At 32.1% G+C, this 14049-nt stretch overlaps 2 protein-coding genes and 1 non-coding gene across 3 annotated transcripts; 1 reads left to right on the top strand and 2 right to left on the bottom strand.

Moving 5' to 3' along the window:
* The first annotated feature begins 549 nt into the window (after nt 1-549).
* cmc4 (C-x(9)-C motif containing 4 homolog (S. cerevisiae)) lies at nt 550-1062 on the top strand. The gene is made up of 2 exons (NM_001303002.1): nt 550-686; nt 772-1062. The coding sequence occupies exons 1-2, from the start codon at nt 629-631 to the stop codon at nt 906-908; spliced, it is 195 nt and encodes a 64-aa protein (NP_001289931.1). The 5' UTR covers nt 550-628; the 3' UTR covers nt 909-1062.
* A 941-nt stretch (nt 1063-2003) lies between these two features.
* Nucleotides 2004-8768, bottom strand: fundc2 (fun14 domain containing 2). The gene is given in 6 exon segments (NM_001005954.1): nt 2004-2692; nt 5207-5335; nt 5420-5495; nt 6533-6680; nt 8542-8625; nt 8731-8768. Coding segments are annotated over 5 exon segments (444 nt in total). The 5' UTR covers nt 8555-8625; nt 8731-8768; the 3' UTR covers nt 2004-2614.
* Nucleotides 8769-11705: 2937 nt separating this feature from the next.
* Nucleotides 11706-11802, bottom strand: mir222b (microRNA mir-222b). Its single transcript, NR_030657.1, has one exon. It is a non-coding gene; the product is annotated as a microRNA mir-222b (primary transcript).
* Between the last annotated feature and the right edge of the window lie 2247 nt (nt 11803-14049).

Genomic DNA, 14049 nt, shown 5'->3' on the forward strand with positions numbered 1-14049 from the left:
TGAAACAAGACGTTTAAACACTAATAATTACTATTTAGAAACCCTAATTTTATTAAGTTCCTTTGTGTTTCTTTGTAAATTCCTTTTCTTTACTACATTGAGTGACTTTTATGCAGGTTATGTTCAATAATGTGCTTTTTGCAGCAGAGGGCGACACAGAACTGGATTAAACGTGTTTGTGACTAAATCATTTGTTGATAATAAAACATAAGCACATGACAAAACTGACAGCTTTTATTAACAATATAGCTCAAAAGAATATATGAAGATAATACAAACTATTTTATTGACACTAGCATCAAATGTATTTACCGCAGGAACATGTTTTCTCACCGGAGGACATTTAGAGCAGGACACACAGCTGCGAGAATGTTTTCGTTTATTTATTAAATTGCCAATTAAATTGTCTTTTATTAGCACCAACACCCACCCCAACCTTAAACATACCCCTCACAGTGATGTTAAAAATAGCAATTATTGTTATACAGGGTATAAAAACACTAATAAAAACACTATATTGACATGCGCATGCGCAATGTCCTTGGTCACGTCCTTGTGTTTACAAACAGCGCTGAACAGCATTGACTGAAAACAAAGCTCGAAGTCGGAGTTCATTTCATAGAATAAGATGTCACAGAAAGATCCATGTCAAAAACAGGCCTGCGCCATACAGAAATGTTTACAAGGTAGCTTTATACGCTGTCATTACTGTGTTCACCTCGTCGTATACAGGAAAACTACAGGCTGTTGTGTGACTTTTGTGTTTATCAGCTAACAGATACATTGAAAGCCGCTGTGAGGATGTGATTCGGGCTATGAAGAAGTGCTGTGAGCTCCACACAGGAGAAAACTCTGTCTGCTGCTCTGGATTTGCCAAAGAAAACAAACCTACAGACCCAAAGACATGATTACATTCAACAGAAGGATCTACAGTATGTGTATATGCTGCTACACATCATTAAACACTGTCATTTAGTGGATTTAGCATTGAAATCTTACACTCATGTCTTTAATACTGGTATATTTCCACAAATAAACTCCATTTAAAGAGACAGTACACCCAAAAAGGTCAATTCTGTCATCATCAGTAGTTACGTGTACAGGTGCTGGTCATATATTCAGAATATCTTCAAGTCCATTCAAGAAGTGAAACTTGTATAATGTATACAGTCAATCCACACAGACTGATATATTTCAAGTGTTTATTTCTTTTTTTCTAAAAATTAAAAGTAATCTTTTACTATTTTAATGGAACGGTAATTTAATTACCGTAACTAGTAACTTTATTTATATTTAAATAAAAAAGCAGTGAGAGATTACTTTTAATTTATAGGTAACTTAATTACAATTATTTATAATATACTTGCCTTAAATACTGTACATTAATTCAAACAAGCAGAGTAATATATATTCTATTTTTAAACTACAGAATATTAAATAAACTAATCAAGAGAACTGAGAATATGCTTAATAAAAAAATAGAGAAATTAGTTCACGACAATATATTATAAGGTGTAAATTCAGAGAAGCAGAGTAATTGTAAAATATATTTCTAACTGATATTTTGCATATTAACTTAATTATTTTTAAATCAAAATTTCAGCGAAACGTTTTACTCGTCCGACAGCTACACATGCTTAATAAACAATCCGATTTAAATGCATGCAGTATATGTGTAAAATGGTGTCCATACATTGAAACGCTTTGATGCATATTTTGTTTACATTATGATTGTTATTTCTTTAAAGTAAAATACAAGGTACCGTTTTACTTAAACATAGTTTTAAAAATTTAGTTTAGTTTATATTGCTTATGCATTGAGATTCATGTAATTAGTATTTAATCACATAATTCAATTACTTATTGAGTGACTAGGTTATTTTATAGACAAATTAGAGAAGTCATTTAAATACAATTGCAATAACTAGCAATTAATGCAACTCCGAAGTAACATGCTCGACTCCGCATGTATTATTTATATCATCTATCATAGTGAATGGCACGTTTAAAGTTTATTTTATTGACGTAAAACAATGAACATCATTTGGACAAGTTCAGATTTCCTCAAGTTGGAAAATACAGCAGGGGTTTGTAATAATACAATTCATAATCAGATCACATAATAGGAAATAAAAGAAAGTCAAATATCATAAGCATAAGCTGCAATTTAGAAAAAATAGATGATATATAAAATATCAAGAACACAATCAAAGTTGCTTAAATCCTGATTCACAACCTTTTAAACCCTTGATTTTGGAAATAATATCCAGATTTATTACAAAAAAATGCATGTGAATATTTGAGCTTGATGATATAATTCTGCAAGTTTGGATGTCGTTTTTTTTTTTTAAAGGCCTGCAAATATTTACATGTCTGAATTCAAGTCATGTACCAAAAAATACAGCAAAAATAATATTCAATGTAACAGGGGCTTAAAATAATGCACATCAAACCACTGAACTATACATTCTTCAATATATAAATGTTCATTACGGACACATTGCATCATGCCTACACAGATTAATGAGAAGTTTAACTGATAAAGCAGTGCTGAGTTAAATACAAGCTGCTGTATAAAGTGTTAATGACGTCCTCGGGGTGATCAGAAAGGCTCCTATGAGGCCAAACCGAGCAGAAACCCTCCTGCGAAACCTCCTGTCAGGACGATGTTGTTCTTGACAAACAGCTGCACCTGTACAGAGCCAGAAAACATTCACTATTCAACACTTCTGCTTTAAAACCCATTATTACAGGGCCAATCTATTCTGTAGACAATTGAAAACATGATTTCTTAAGAGGGCTAATAATATTGTCAGAATACTCGCCCTCCTGTGCTTTTCCTTTTTTTCTTTCTCAAATATTTCCCAAATGATGTTCAACAGAGCAAGGAAATTTTCACAGTGTTTCCTCTAATATTTGTTCTTTTGGAGAAAGTCTGATTTGTTTTATTTTGGCTAGAATAAAAGCAGTTTTAATTGTTTTAAACCCATTTAAAGGTCAATATTATTAGCCCCCTTCAGCAATATTAGTGTTGGATAGTCTCCAGAACAAACCACTGTTATACAATGACTTGCCTAATTACCCTAACTTTACCCTAATTACCCTAGTGAAGCCTTTACATGTCACTTTAAGCTGAATACTAGTGTCTTGAAGAATATCTAGTCTAATATTATTTACTGTCATCATGACAAAGAGAAAAGAAATCAGTTATAAAAATAAATAAATTTATAAATATATATGTGTGTGTGTGTGTATATATATATATATAGACCTTTTTCATGGCTGCTGCATGGAGGGCGCCATAGCGACCAGCGTCTTCCGGTAGAATGCTAAAAACTTCCGTTTACAGCGTGTTCAACTGGTAATTTGCGCTCCGAAAATGGGTTTCAATGGTGTTTTTAATGGATAACAGTGTTTTTGTGACACACAACTTAGAAATGTGTCTGTTAAAGCAGTTATAATCTGTCACATGTGGTTCAAGCGCGTCAGAAATTCGAGAAAAACGTTCTCCTAGTTCACGTGTCTGCCGTCAGAAATACAGTGTTTGTGTGTTCCCGGCCTGTCAGCTGTTAGCTCAGCGGCTCTTTAACACACACACACACGCAGAGAGAGAGAGAGAGAGAGAGAGAGAAACCAGAGTACTGGCATGAAACTTGAAAGGTATGAAAGTTGTGCAATTTACAAAAATGAGCAATAAAGGTCTGTTATTGATCCTCTGCTGCTGATCTGCTGTTCATTCTAATCGCGAGCCGTTTGTGTTTTATTTCGTGTGTTGTTTTCACCACGGTTTGTGTTTTTCTGTCATTTCGAAATGACACTAGCCTATATTTTCACTTTGTCACAGTTATTAAATCAGTGTGTCAGTGGCACAGAACAGGCTACGTGTGTGTGTCAAACATTTTGGTGAACTACATTTGTTTGGGCTGGTTATATATTATAAATAAAGAGAAAATGTTGACTTTAGCGATGACGAGGCTTCATTTAAACTGCAGAAGATGCCGTCTGACAACGAGGGGGAAACGCCTCACAGCAGCTGTTTTCCATCCTATTAGATCACATGTCTTTAAATGATCAGTCCAGGAGATGGTGCAGATGGACAACAGTGTTAGTTCAAAGAGGATAAAAGCAGGTAATTAAAACTATCGTTTCAAAGCTGTCCAAATGTGACTGTTTACATGCATCAGCTGTCGATCGGAAGTTCCTTGCATTCTCCTTGCGCATACACGCAAAGCATAATGGGTATTTTTGCGTTCCAAGAAAAAGGTCTATATATATATATATATATATATAATTTAAGCAACAAGCAACAAAGGATAAAACAATTCATTGAAAACACAAGCAAATGAACACAAAATAAACTACATGCAAATTTTTGCATGATATATGTGATATATAATATACTTTTCCTGATTTGGTGGCATCTTGCGACTTAATAATACATGCTAGTTTAGTGTGTGCTCCATTTCTGCAAGCTTTCTATTTAGTAAGTAAATCATTACAGCTCAGACTAATGTTTTGTGTCTAGTGTGAGTTCTTGTGGCTTGTAAAAAGCAGGATAATGTACATCCAGCCGGTTCTTCTCGCAGAATAAACCCTTCAATCTTATATACTGCAAAAGAAATACCTTTCGTACTCAGATTTTGTCTCATTTCTAGTCCAAATAACTAAAGCTTGCACATATTTTCAGAAATAATGAGTCGAAATGAAGTGAGGTTTTCCTTTAAAACAAGCAAAATAATCTGACATTGGGAGAAAGAAGATAATCTTGCTTTTAGTTTTGACATAAGATTATTTCACTTATTGCTGTCAGATTATTTTGCTTGTTTTAAGAAAAATTTTGCTTTTTTGACTCATTATTTCTGAAAAACATATGTTTTGCTTGTCTTGAAAACTCTTATTAAATAAATTTTTTTTAGACATTTGGGCTAGAAAGAAGACATTATTTGCAGCGTACAGCAGCTTCTAATAAACCTGTCCGGTTTTATTCTGCCAATACAACCAATTGGATGTACATCATCCCTTACATAGACATATCATTCATTTATTTTCTTTTTCAGCTTAGTCCCTTTATTAATCTGGGGTCGCCACAGTGGAATGAACCGCCAACTTATCCAGCATATGTTTTACACAACGAATGCCCTTCCAGCTGCAACCCATCACTGGGAAACTTTTTTTTTTTACACTATAACAGAAGTAATTTCCCCACCTCATTAAATTTAGTAGTGACTTCTTTCGGGGGCTTGTCTGAGTTCAGCTTCAGTTGCTTCTTGGCCTTGTTCACGTCGTGCTCGACTCTTTTCCAGTCTATTTTAATGTAGCCCGTGTGATGTGCGATCTGAAAGCATATCAGAGACTGCTTAAACATTCATTAACAATATATAATGTGCAATTGCAGTTATGATACAGTATTATGGTTTACCTGGAGCAAAAAGAAACCTCCGCCAACAGCCGATGCGGCAACTTTCCCAACTTTCTGAAACAGGTATCCTGCACACCTAAAACGGAGTCATTGACAGTGCTTTTGTAACTAGTGTGGTACTATTTTTTTCATAAGTCGCTGTTAATAAATCTCTCTTAATGAGTAGTTTTCTGTATTTTGTGATTCACAAGTGTTTATTTACAGTTGTGAATTGCATTATGGGATGTTGATCGCTGCTCTATCCACTTTAAATGTTGAAAATTTAACAAATACAGTTTCACAAAGTGTCTTTTATTGACATTTTAGTCGACTGATATAATATATATATATATATATATATATATATATATATATATATATATATATATATATATATATATATATATATATAATGTATAAGAAATATTATCTACAGAAATAGATTTGTAAAATAACAGGAAATGTGCTGGGGTTTATTACAAGATTTGTGCAGTGTAATATACAACACCAACCCAGAAAATATAGCACTGCACACTGGGGCTGCGCGATATTAGAAAAATCTGACATTGCAATAATTTCTGCAATATATATTCTGTTCTATCTGTACAATTCCAGCAATGATAGAGTAGCACTAGTTGGAAAGAATTTTATTTCACACTTCATTGTAAGGTTTAATTCTCGTTTTTAGTAAACCATTATGACTTCTGCTTTAATAAACTCCTAAATTGTTCATTATTATTAATTATTAAGGTAGTTAAGTTATTGTGTAGGATTTGGGGCGTAGAACAAGATCATACAGAATATGTAGTTTAAAAAAATAAACAAGCCAACATCTCAATAGCATACGTATAAGCAACTAATTAAGCATTGGTCCAAAGTGTTACTTAAAGTATTCATATTGATTAAGATGATTCATATGAATTTAAATGTATTATCTTCCTATTTCAAAAGATGTTCAGTTACTAAAATATCATTTTAATAAATATATCTGTTTAATCTGTTTTTTTCAAATATATATATATATATATATATATATATATATATATATATATATATATATATATATATATATATATATATATATATTTGCATTTGGTGGACATGTTACACATTATTGTTGATGTGAAAACCCACCAGCCGCTCACTCCTCCAATGGCCAGCTGTGTGGCCACAGAGTATTTCTCAGCCGCAGGTCCGGAGCTGTTTTTCCCAAACATTTTGTTCCACCACCTTTTGTTCTGATCCTTGACTTTCTCTGCCAGTTCCAGGACGTCGAAGCTTTCTGTCGGAAAACAGAAATGTGCTTTTAGATCACATACACAAGTGAATTCGTAGTTACTCGCCTTCCTGTAAATCTTAACATATTTCCCACCTGATATTGAACAGATTCAGGAATTGTTCACAGTATTTCCTCTAATATTTGTTCTTCTGGAGAAAATTTTATTTGTTTAATTTCGGCTAGAAATGGTGTTTAAAAAATCCTTAAAATGATGTTTAAAAAATTAAAAACTGCTTTTATTCTAGCCGCAATAAAACAAATAAGACTTTCTCCAGAAGAAAAAAATATTATCAGACATAGTTTAAAAAATTCCTCGCTCTGTTCAACATAATTTGGGAAATATTTAAAAAAGAAAACAAATTCAAAGGGGGGCTCATACTTCTGACTTCAACTGTATATGTTATTAAACTATTAGAATTACCCTATTTTAACCATAAAAATAGTAGTTAATGGTAAAAAACAACAACATGCAACTGAAAAGCCATCAGCCTCCCAATATTGTTTCATAGGATCGGTGTGTTTACGTTAGATTAACAACACAGCAATAGCGTCAGCTATTTATAGCAGCAGGTTAAACTTTCTGACACACTTGTATGGCAGTCAAATACATGAATAATGAATACAGGCCACAACTGAACACTGAGGATGATCTCTGAGTGGCGGTCTCCAAAATTAAACCAACTTGTGCTGAAAGTGTCTCATTAGATGAGGTTAATATTAAATTAAACAAAATGACTATATAAATCATATGGTTGTTAGTTTATTGCCTGTTTTTGTGTTGTCAATATGCAAATGTTAATAAAGGCCTATTGTTGTGTGTGCAAAGTTTATATGTTTATAACCACCTCAGAGGTATTTGGGAGTCGCGAGTCACTGGCATTGTTATTTTAGGGGTGTTTTAGTTTGGGAACCCCTGATTTATAAATACTTTGATAGTCATTGGCTGATAATATGATCTCCCTATTTAAAATATGCAAATAATGCTTTTCTGAAATGGTATTATTAAGGAGAACGTCTCAACGTGCGAATATAAAACCAACTTTACCTCAGTGCTTGGGTTTAGGTGCAGCGTTTGGGTCTCTCTACAGTATATAAATCATTACCGTGTGTGTGTAAGAGCTGTGGGCAGTCTTGAGTGTTTACATGACAGTAACCTTGGCCAATGAAGTGACCTTGCTGGACTCCAGACATAAGCCAGACTCAGAAATAGCACAACTCCTGCAGACGGACAGAGCCCGGTATCGCTTTCACACTCTGAAGCGCTGGATCATGAGTGGTCATGACTCGACAAACACTCACACTAACACACAGTCCAGTAAAAACTAAGATTATCAGACCTCCAGAGCTGCTTTTGGAGATTTTACTTGTATACTGAAGGCATTTGGCCTTGATTAATTCAGCCTGCCAACCACAATGTTTCTCTGTCCTTGACAGGAGAGCTTCAGTCACTCTTGTATGATGTGTTTATATCCCTCTTTCACTAAAGTGAGCAGATTAATGTTCATTTGTGTGTAATACAGAGGGGTGTGTCTGTAATATGACTCACACCACAAGCATTTCAACTGGTTTTGCATGTGCCTTTGTTTATGTTATTGCGTCAATAAGCCTGTTGTTACGCTTTATACTCTGTTTTAAACGTGAGAATCGTTATTTATGTGAGCTGAACGGCGAACTGACGAGCACTGCGAGTTTACTGTAACTTCTGCTACATGTTACAGCGTGCGTCTCTACGAGTTATGTAGATCTGAAGCACTTTCGGGAAACATACGTAGGTTATTATGATGTCAGAATGAAGGAATAACTTAATTACACCCTCGTTAATATGTGTATACAGTCATTAAAGAAAGAAAGGCGTTGTGCTTACCCTTCTCAGACATTTTCTTTCGTTTTCCGTCCGGACGATAGAGTGCTGCGCATCCTGCGCGTCACGTGACGCATTCAGATCTTTCTATTTGAGAAATGAGATAAAAGAAAAGAAAACGAAAGAAACCATAAATATGAGTCGAAAGACTTAAATATGCGTGTTTGTGTATGTAAATATTGGGAGATTTACAGAAAGAGAGAGATTTGTATGGCTTTGGTGGATGTTTTAAATATGGCCACCCCTGAAATGGATCATACCATGTTCGGTGACGCTGCTGAAAGGGTGAATGTATATATAATATTTGCTTAACAGATTTAATATTAACCACACTTTATCTTTAATAAGCACAACGTTACTGAGCGCACAAAGAGTAAAAGGTATGAGTAAAATGTTAATATTGTTGTATGTCATATGGTAATTATTATCAAATAAAGACTCGTTAAATATAGGTTGTTATTATCTGAATACTGAAGTCGATATCCTGGAGGTTTCAGTCATCAGTGAAGAGGCAAAGACCTGAGAAAAACTGAAGACATTTCAGTGGAGAAATAGAAAGCTGAGCAGTTCCTGCTTATTTATTACCTTGTGTTTATGTATATCTATGTGTGCTTTATTACACAGTAATTAAAAAAGTCACAATGCTTTTAAATTAAGCGATTTCATAATTATTTGCCTGTGCATTTAAAAAAAGATGGTTGATTGATTTTAAAATATTGATGTAGCATTAACAATTATAAATAAAAGTAGACTAATAATTGTTAAAATATCTGTTACTAAATTACGATTCCTAATTTAGAATATAAAATCGTGTTTCAATGGTGATGATGTTAGGAGTCACACAATCATAACCTCTGTTAATGTTCTGCACCTTCCAGTAAATGTACATGCATTTAAATGAGGGTTTCCTTTTATCATTAATGCATTCACTCGTGCATTTCAACTTTAATTCATTAATTCCTACCTTTATTTATTTGTTCATTCATTAATTTCTACTTTTATTTATTTATACAAACATTAGGTTATTTATTTATTCCTGCCTTCCTTCAATTCATTCATTTCTGCCTTCATTCATTCATACCTTCCTTTATTCTTATTTATTTATTCTACCTTAATGAATTCTTATCTCATTACTACCTTTGTTCATTTCAAAATTCATTCATTCCTACATTTATTGATTCATTAAACTGTTCCTACCTTCATTCATTTGTTCATCCATTCCTACTTTAGTTCATTCATTCAATCATTCATTCATTCTTTCATTCATTCATAAATTTATTCATTCATGACCACCTTTATTCATGTATTCCAATGTTCATTCATTCATTCATTCTTACCTTTATTCATTATTGAATTGTTCCTTCCTTCATTCATTTATTTATTTCTACTTTCATTCATTCATTCCTAAATTTATGCATTCATGAATGCCTTTATTCATTTTTTTCTATTCATTCATACCTTTATTCAGTCATTGAAAATTTCCTACCTTCATTCATTCATTTGTTCATTTATTTCTTTAATTCATTCATTCAGTCCTAAGCTTATTCATTCCTGAATACCTTCTTTCATTTATTCCTATTCATTCATTCATTCATTCATTCATTCATTCATTCATTCATTCATTCATTCAATCATTCATTCTTACCTTAATTCATTTATTGAATTGTTCCTACCTTCATTCATTCATTTATTAATTTATTCCTACTTTAATTAATTAATTCTTTAATTTGTTCATTCTTGACTATCTTTATTCATTTATTCCTATGTTCATTCATTCATTCATTCTCACCTTTACTCATTATTGAATTGTTCCTTCCTTCATTCATTCATTTGTTCATTTATTTCTACTTTAATTCATTCATTCATTCTTAAATTTGTTCATTCATGACTACCTTCATTAATTAATTCCTATGTTCATTCATTCATTTTTACCTTTTTTCATTATTAAATTGTTCCTACCTTCATTCATTCATTTGTTTATTTATTCCTACTTTCATTCATTCATTCCTAAATTTGTTAATTCATGACCACCTTCATAGATTCATTGCTATGTTCATTCATTCATTCATTCATTCATTCATTCATTCATTCATTCATTCATTCATTCATTCATTCATTCATTCATTCATTCTTACCTTAATTCATTTATTGAATTGTTTCTACCTTCATTCATTCATTTGTTCATTTATTTCTGTTTTTATTCATTCATTCATTCATTCATTCATTCATTCATTCATTCATTCATTCATTCATTCATTCATTCCTCAATATTTTTTATTCATTGAATTGTTTCTACCTTTATTCATTAATTTGTTTATTTATTCCTACTTTAATTCATTCATTCATTAATACATTTCTAAACATATTCATTCATGGCCACCTTCATTCATTCATTTATTATATTTAGCGCCAAAGATTTGAAGTTCAATATCTCAAAATCATTCAGAACGCAGACAGACCCTTTAATATGACAAGGTGACGACTTGATCTTTGCAAAGCACTTTATTGAGCATCTTCTCTACTGGACAAGCACATCACCACATAATAACAGAGGAAAACAAAGAACATAAATACAAAACAGCAGCTTCACTTCTGGATTTACAACCACAAAACAAATCAAACAACTGAACTGAAATTGTACGGGGAGAAAATGATTCCTCCTTCAAAAACTAAACGCGAGGCTTCCTCGCTCCACCAAACCCAATGAGACAGAAGAGATGAAATAATGAAAGAAAGAAAGGAACACGGTAGCGCTGTCGCCTCACAGCAAGAAGGTCACTGGTTTGAGTCCCGGCTGGGTCAGTTGTCATTTCTATGTGGAGTTTGCATGTTCTCCCAGTGTTGGCGTGGGTTTCCTCCAGGGTGCTCCGGTTTCCCCCACAGTCCAAACACATGCGCTATAGGGGAATTGATCAACTAAACTAGTTTACACTAGAGTGTGTATGGGTGTTTCCCAGTAGTGGGTTGCAGCTGGAAGGGCCTCCGCTGTGTACGACATATGCTGGAATAGTTGACGGTTCATTCTGCTGTGGTGACCCCTGATGAAAAAGGGATTAAGCTGAAGGAAAATGAATGAATCAGACAGGAATAAAGGAGATGTGTGTGTGTGTGTTTGCAGAATGTGTGTGTAGCGTGTGTGATTGTGGAGTGTCTGTGTGTGTGTGCGGGTAGCGTGTGACGTCTCCACTGACCCAGTATTCAGATGTAGCTGCTCTTCTGAATCACACAGACTCTACACCGAGTACTGAGTCTGCAGATCACGTCATGTCAGCACACACACTCACAGCAGCTTATAACCGTCTTACCAATGCTTTATGAACACTTGTCCTCAGTCGACTGTGTGTGAGTGTGTTTGTGTGTGTGTGTGTGTGTGTGTGTGCTGCTTTCGATTCAGCTGAAGTGAAAGTGTCTCTCCTGTTCATGCAGATTGGGGGATTCCCCAGCAGCTTCCACACTCTTTGGACACAGGCTGAGGGTTCAGTGTGTTGATGTCAGAGCAGGGGAGAGCGCACAATAATCTACAGTCCCCGAAAACACACATCAGGAGGAAAGAAGAGAGAGAAGAAAAGAAAAAGAAGAGAAAAGAAATGTTTTCTTCCTTTCTTTCTTTTATTATTTAATCATTTCTTTGATTAATTCTTTCTTTTTTATTTTGATCTTTTTATTCTTTTTTTCTTTCTTTGTTTCCTTAAATATTTTAATTAATAATAATTAATTTAATTTAATACTTCTCCCCGTTTAAATGTTTGTTTCTTTCTTTATTTCAAAATTTAATTTATTATTTAATACTTTCTTTGATTAATTCATTTTTATTTTGAATGTTTTTTATTCTTTATTTCTTTCTTTTCTTAATTTTTTTCTTTCATTCCTTTAATTCTTTCTTTAATTGATTAATTAATTCTTTTACATCATTTAATAATTTTTCTAATTTATTAAATCTTTAGTTTTCTATTTACATTTTTTATTCTTTCTTTCTTTAAATACTTTAATTTAATAATTATGTTTCTTTCTTTCATCATTTAATCCTTTTTAATGAATTAATTCTTTCTTTTTTGCTTTAAATGGTTTTATTCTTTCTTTCACTATTTTTTCATTCCTTTAATCCTTTCTTTAATTGATTAATTCATTCTTTTTATTTTTTATTCATTTTTTCAATATTTGATTTATTGATTCTTTCTTTTTTCATTTTTTATCTTTTATTATTTAATCTTTTCTTTGATTAATTCTTTCTTTTTTATTTTAAATGTTTTCAACTCTTTCTTTCTTTCTTTATTTTTTTCTTTCATTCCTATAATCATGTTTTAATTTATTAATTCCTTCTTTTTATTTTAAATGTTTTTATTCATCTTTTTCAATATTTGATGATTTTTTTTCTTTTTTTCATTTAAATGTTTTTATTCTTTCTAATTGTTAATATTTGATTTATTAATTCACTCTTTTTATTTTTGCTTTCATTATTTAATTATTTTAATATTTAATGTTTTCTTTGATTTTCTTCTTTTTTATTTTAAATGTTTTATTCTTTCTTTCTTTTTTCGTTAATTCTTTTTTCTTTATTTTTTATTCTTTCTTTAATTCTTTCATAATTTAATGTCTTCTTTAATTTATTCATACTTTATTTTTTATTCTATTTTTATTCTTTCCTTCTTTCTTTCTTTCTTTCTTTCTTTCTTTCATCATTTAAATCATTTAAATCTTTCTTTGATTTATTAATTATTTCTTTTTTATTTTAAATGTTTTATTTTTTATTAATTAAATATTTTTTTATTCATTTCTTCTTCTTTCTTTCTTTCTTTCTTTCTTTCTTTCTTTCTTTCTTTAAATACTTTAATTTGATAATTCGCTGTTTGTTTGTTTGTTTGTTTGTTTAATCCTTTCTTTAAATTAGTAATTCTTTATTTTTTTATTTGAAGTTTTTCTTCATTGTTTGTTTCTTTAAATATTTGAACTAATAATTAATTACATTTTAATTTAATATTTTTTTTTTCTTTTTGTTTGTTTTTTCTTTCTTTAATTTATTAATTCTTTATTATTATTTCTTTCATTATTATTATTAGTATTTATATTTAAAATACTATTTTATGGCTAATAAAACTGTACCATGGCCATACAGTACATGGGCCCTTAGAATCGTCCAAACCCCCCTAACTATCGTCCTAACTGTCCCTTTAACCCGCTACCTGCTCTTTACAGTCTAATAGGACAGCGAATGTAGAAAATGACTTACTTCATCTCCATGTGCTTTCAGTGTTACTCGCTGTTGTCTTTTAGCTCATCACACACACACACACACACACACACACACACACACACACACAAACATGCGCACACACTCTGAGTATCTACTTGTTGCTAGATGTTTCTTGTTGTTGTTATTTCAGCTCAACACACACATACACACACCATGACAACCTGTTGTAACCAAGTTTTTCTTGCTGTTGTCTTTTAGCTTATCACACACACACACACACACACACATACACACTGACTCTGCCTTTTGTAGCTAATAGT

The sequence above is a fragment of the Danio rerio genome, chromosome 21 (genome assembly GCF_049306965.1).
Source record: "Danio rerio strain Tuebingen ecotype United States chromosome 21, GRCz12tu, whole genome shotgun sequence".
Taxonomy (NCBI): Eukaryota; Metazoa; Chordata; class Actinopteri; order Cypriniformes; family Danionidae; genus Danio; species Danio rerio.